Source organism: Papilio xuthus, unplaced genomic scaffold, assembly GCF_000836235.2.
Source record: "Papilio xuthus unplaced genomic scaffold, Pxut_1.1 DF824655.1, whole genome shotgun sequence".
Taxonomy (NCBI): domain Eukaryota; kingdom Metazoa; phylum Arthropoda; class Insecta; order Lepidoptera; family Papilionidae; genus Papilio; species Papilio xuthus.
Genome location: NW_013533994.1, coordinates 3,494,722 through 3,500,721, shown reverse-complemented (window position 1 = coordinate 3,500,721; position 6,000 = coordinate 3,494,722). Strand labels below are relative to the sequence as shown.

Genomic DNA, 6,000 nt, shown 5'->3' with positions numbered 1-6,000 from the left:
AAAGTAGCTTATTGTATATCGTATAATCCTATTAGAAAATTTGACCTGAGTAATTTTTAAATTTCGTATCGAATTATAAGACTGTCTTAAATCTATGATATTAAAAAAATATTAAAAACGAATAATTAACTAAAATATATTATTAAAAGAAGTCCCCTTAAACAACGTTCCGAAGATACTGGCAGCGTTCCCCCTTTGGATAGCTATACTAATTCTTTGTCCGATGTTGCTGCCAGCTCTTCAGTCCCCTGTGATGTCGTTTAACTTTTTTTTATATTTTCTTAAAAAGCCTTAAAGCGCTAGGACACCACGGACCAAGGGTCTCGACACTGAATGGGACAAAGACTGTCTTATATTTATAATTTTAAGGTAACATAAGAGTAGCTCTTTTGATAGTTTGAAATGGTATATATCTTTGGTGCCATTTGATAAGTCTCTTGTTGCATTACACGGTTATTTTAAATTAGCAGAAAAAATATCAGGTCATGTTGAATAAAAATAATATCTTCAATATGTAGTCATTTTTACGATGATAAAGTTAAAAAAAGACTACAATTAAAAAAAAATCCTGTAAAAACATGGACACAGTTGTTTTTACAAATAAAATACTATGAGACATTTTATTAATGAAAATGGTTAGGCCACAGCGAGGTGAAGTAAGTGGGAGGGGAGTAGGTAAATGTTATTGCGACTATGAATAAAATGTGCAGAAACTATTATTACGAGGTATGTTTGTGTGTGCTCACGCACACTGATGTGTTAATTGCATCGACCAATATTTATATTTTTTGTAGGATATTTTTTCGATTTTGTTTTCCCTTTTTATTTCTTAAATATGATAAGTATCCAGCCAGCAAGGTCACGCTGTTTTTTCTGGTAATTTCTAATTAACGGTATAAATACAAAAAATTCAATTATAATATTATAAATAATAAAAATAGGGTTGTCAATAAAATTAACAAGATTTATAATTTCCATTATTCTTTATTTGATGCGGCACATTTTTAATTAAACAAATTAAAAGAAAACTGTTTGTGTTTTTGTAAAAAATTTCAATACATGAAATAATTATGTTTCTTTGGCGAATTTTTTTTGTTACAATAATGTATAATAGATTAGTTTGATGACCAATTTACTGCATAGATAGAACAGACAAAGCTTCTTTATCAATTTTTTAAAATAATTTTCATAAATTTTCATAAAAAATGTTTTCTTGTATATGAAATTTTTATAAGGCTATAAGGTAAAATTTTCAGACACATTTTTTTCAATAATGGAGACTTACACTATTTAAAATCTTATGACTAAAATAAATAACAATAAGGCCTATAAACTGGACGGATCCGTAATACATTCTTAAGCAATTTCGAAGATTTTACATACAAATAGGTCGTTTCGTACCTTTAATAATAAATACAAAAAATGTGCAAAAACAAGATTTTTTATTTTTTAGAAAAACAAAATTAAAGGAAAATCCAGTAATTAATACAATTAATCCTTAATTTTGTTTGGTAATTACGAAATGACCTATTAAGTATTTTAATCTTCGAATAATTTATTAAATTTAAAAAAAAATATACAAGTTGCTACAACTTAAATTAAATTAACTTCTAATGAAATATGCTTTGATTCTTATCAATTATATTTATAATAACTCGTAATACTTTTTCACAGTACGCTTATAAAAAATAAAATTGTTATTATTAAGAATTAGATGTTCGTTGTTTGGAAATATACGGTAAAGTGTACAGACGATTAAATGTATGAATCTCCGTTGTCGTAACATATTACGTCAATATCGTTGTCCCTTTCATTCTTATGGAGAAAGTAGAGATAGTATACACAAATGTCACGCCATGTTAAATCCACGGTAAGGAAACTCGTAAAGAAAGCTCAACTAATCAAGTCCGTGTGATGTCTTTGTCTTAGCATTTCTAACCGTAGTTCATGTTCTCGTGCCGCCATCCTTAATGCGGCGATGCTTGAACTTCTTCTTTCCACTTCTGGACCAGTTTGCGCGGGAGGGGATTCACTTCCTGGAGAGATGGGGGGAGAGACGGGAGGAGGGTCGGGTGACTGCCGGGGAGGGGGCGCCAGCCCGGCAAGGAGGGAGTGGAAGGGCGGGCTGGTGGTGTAAATGGGGGCACCGAATAGCGGCGGTCTCGGTAAGGGCGCACCGAGATACTGCGGGCTTAGAACTGGCGCGCCTCCGTATCTATAATTTAAAAAAATATTATGAAATACACGATAATTTTACTAAATGAATTTTGATTTTTGGTTAGTAAAAAACCTAACCACTTCCACAAATATAATAATAACTGGTATCAAAGAAAATAATTCATTATTAAGAGATTATAAGACGTTATAAATACCTAAATGAGGCAAGTGCATTCGTATCAAAGGGCTTCCGGAACCCAAAGCCGAGCTGCGAGAAGGGGTTGGGCATGGAGGCTACGACGGAGGGTGGCGGCGCCCCGGCCGCCCCTAGGTACGGGTTGTAAGGGTGCGCTTGAGGACCCACTTTCTCTTGTTTCCGCCATTTCGCGCGACGGTTTTGAAACCAAACCTGGAAATAAAAACTATCATTCTTTATCATGTAGTTGAAATATAACTTACTTAAGTTAGCTTTTCTATTATTTTTCAACAGGGAACTCTTCTCCCGTCACTAGCGATGGTTAAATGTACTAGGAGCGTCAGCAAAAAAACTTTTAAAAATTAAATTTTATCGCATTTATTTTTAAATAGGTAAGAATCCGTTTTACATTCGTGTTGAGCATCCAGTTATCATTACCAGACATAAGCATATTAATTAATTGATAAAAGATTATTAAATACTTTATGATTATTACGATAATATTTTATTACGTGCGAAATATTTACCTAGAATATTTCATTTTTGTTTTATCATTACTTCATTCATTCGAGTATTACCTAAACACATTTTTTTATTTTTACAACAAAATCATACATACATTCATTAGAATCAAATATAATAAGCTGTTAGCCATTTTATATATTCTGTAATTCCTTAATCTAAAACGTTATTTAGTCTATGCTATAAGTCAATAACACTTTTGTTTATTTAAAATAACAACATTAATTTGTATTACGATCAAAAAGATTATTTAAATATTTGATTCTCAAATATAATAGAAGTATTCAACTTAACATGTTAATTATCTGATTGTATTTCGTTATCGTAAATTAAAAGTATTGTAATTGCTCGTCTGAATGACGGCCATGTTTTTCTGACATTCGGGCAATGAAAAAGACAATGTAACAGGGGTGTTTTTGAAAAAGTTGTTGTTTACAATTCTAAAAGAAATATATGAGTTAAAGAAGACTATGTTTTATTTGAAAAAGTATTCTGCGGCTGTGACTCACACAAAACGATAAGTGAATTTGATCGATTAATTCTCGGAATTCAACATTAGTCCAGTCCAAAGTCCAAAGTACAGAAAAAAAAAACGATATCCGATACCAAATAATCATTATTTTAAGTATTATTTTTATATTAATTCAAATTAATTCACTTATGATAAATGTTCGATGATAAAAAGATTAAGCCAACTTTTCTTTCTGTTAGTTGATGCGGTTTGTTTAAATGGATGCAACCAAAAAATGCTATTAACTTTTCTACGTATCGCAATGAAAATTCAATCTTATACAATAAACAATTGAATTCATTTTTGAATATATCAAGTGTCGTGTAGTTTACAATGTTCATTTCATAAATATGACTTCATACTGGGCTCTTGAATTTATAAATGTTGTAATTGGAGTCAAACATGTTGACGGTATGTGTACAGTCGGCAGATAAAGACGCCGGTCGCGACCCAGGTGCCAGGTTTAATAGCTTAACAGAGTACGGCATTAAAGTAATGATCATCACCGGTCTTGGTCCTAAAATGCCGCGTACGAGTTGCGGTTTTAATTTTACTGCGCAGTTTTTAAATATGATTATGTACATATCTGACCTTTGTTTGTGTTGACTTTAAATTATCTATTAGACTACCTTTTTACTAATATAATGAATGCGAAAGTTTAGTTGGATGTTGGTTACAAGGGTTTTTTTGTGACTGAATTGCCTTGACACATTTTGAGCTTCACGGGGCTTAAGGTGGCAGATCACAGATGGCACGTAGTCTAAACCTCGTTTAAGAGTAACTAAGCTCGAGGGCTCCTTCGGGAACCTCGGCTCGGGCTGTTACTTCGTTATTACCGGATTGGATTGGTTTCAAGGTATCTCCGGAACGGCTCAACGAATCTTGTTGAAATTTGACACAGATGTAGAACATATACTGGAAGAACACATAATCTACTTATAAAGTTTTTTTTTCAAAGAACTCTATAATATTGTCATTATATTTTTAATCTGAATTTTGCTTTAAATACTTATGAATTTTATAAGAATAAGCAACGCGATTGTCGTTAAATTATGTCAAATAATTTTAATAAAGACAAGCAGAGATTTTCAGTCTAACCGCGGGTTTCTGAGCTCAAAATCTCCGTTTAAAATACATGACATGTCTTAAAAATGTGTGAAATATATTAGCATATCTAGTTTACGATATATCTATGGAATTCTGTACTACAAATTAAGTTAGACATTTTTAACTTACTCGACCTTACATTTAAACCGTTCATAGTACTTATGTTTAACTTGCAAAAGAGTAGAATATATTCAAATTTATTTTTAAACTCAAACTCCTTACTGGAAAGGTCAGGTAGTTGTATAAAAGTTGTCTATCCCTAAAGAATTTAAATAATAAACGTGTACTACTATTAAGATATACCAGCTGATAATATTTTAATTGATCGCTACGTAAAAGACATTTTTATGATGATTTTCACATTCACAATACGAACTTAATATAGTCGTGAGGTTTTTCTGTCTACCCACATATGGTCAAGAGACACGGGCGTCCCATCCATACTTGGTCGATATCCTTTCTTATGTTATAACGTAATTTACAACAGAATGCCGACTAATTTACATCTTAACTTATTTATAATTTTAATTAAATCGAATTTACATAATTTCCTTTGATCCTTATTTGTTGCGACGAGTGACACATGAAAATACTAGCTGTTGCCCGCGACTACGTTCGCGTAGAATAAAAAAAAAGCCTATGTTTTCTTCCAGGATATATTATTTATGCCAAATTTCAACAAGATCCATGAAGTTGTTCTGGAGATACCTTTTAAAAAACATCCAACCATTCATTCATCCAAACATTCGCATTAATAAAGTTAGTAAGTTTTACTATTAAATATATTATTTAGTAAGCAATTATAAAATAGAAACAGCGACCTCGTTTTGTTAATTTGATTGATTAAACATTAATATAATATTTAAACAAAAATAAATAACTGAATCATAATAAAATTCAAATGAGTATTTAGCATTGGTCGATGTAAAGAAAACGAACGACCTCGTTTTATAAACAACGAAAAACGTTACGTTGTATTATTAAAATGTTATTTATGATTGCGGCATCAATTAAAATGATAATTCAAATTGATTCATTATGTTCTATAGTTATTTTATAATTGCTTTGATGAAAAATTCACGTGATTTTCTCTTAATTAAAGTTTGTTTAACATAATAACTTTTTATGTCGACGATATTTAAATTTATAAATTAAAATAATTTGTTCCTAAAAATCTATTTTATTAACGTAAAAAAAAACAAACTTCAAATATTACTCGTAGTATTTTCTAGACATAGCAAATAAGAGTGAAAATCGATGTCATTTTATGTTACGCGTAAAGTTTGAATATTACAAAGAACTGTTATTTAAGTTAAACTTTCATGGTAAAGTCTGCTACACGCCTACATATAGTACAGTTTGACGACAGAATTGTGCAGTTCAAATTCTATCTTTTTTATATCATACAGTAAGGCAAACGAGCGAGCGACCACCTGAAATCACTGAAATAGCGAAGTGACCGTTGCCCATATACATACGCAATCGCACATGCGTTGCCTACCTTTAT

General features: G+C 31.1%; 1 protein-coding gene across 2 annotated transcripts in view; it reads right to left on the bottom strand.

Annotated features, from left to right (window-relative positions):
- Positions 1–1,266: 1,266 nt before the first annotated feature.
- Positions 1,267–6,000, bottom strand: part of LOC106127777 (homeobox protein aristaless) — a 62,622-nt gene continuing 57,888 nt past the window's right edge. For both annotated transcript variants that reach the window (XM_013326014.1, XM_013326015.1), the window contains exons 4-5: positions 2,373–2,566; positions 1,267–2,215 (exon numbers count right to left, since the gene is read on the bottom strand). In XM_013326014.1, coding sequence (XP_013181468.1) covers positions 1,894–2,215; positions 2,373–2,566 — 516 coding nt within the window. In that variant the 3' untranslated portion in view covers positions 1,267–1,893. The remainder of the gene's footprint in view (positions 2,216–2,372; positions 2,567–6,000) is intronic.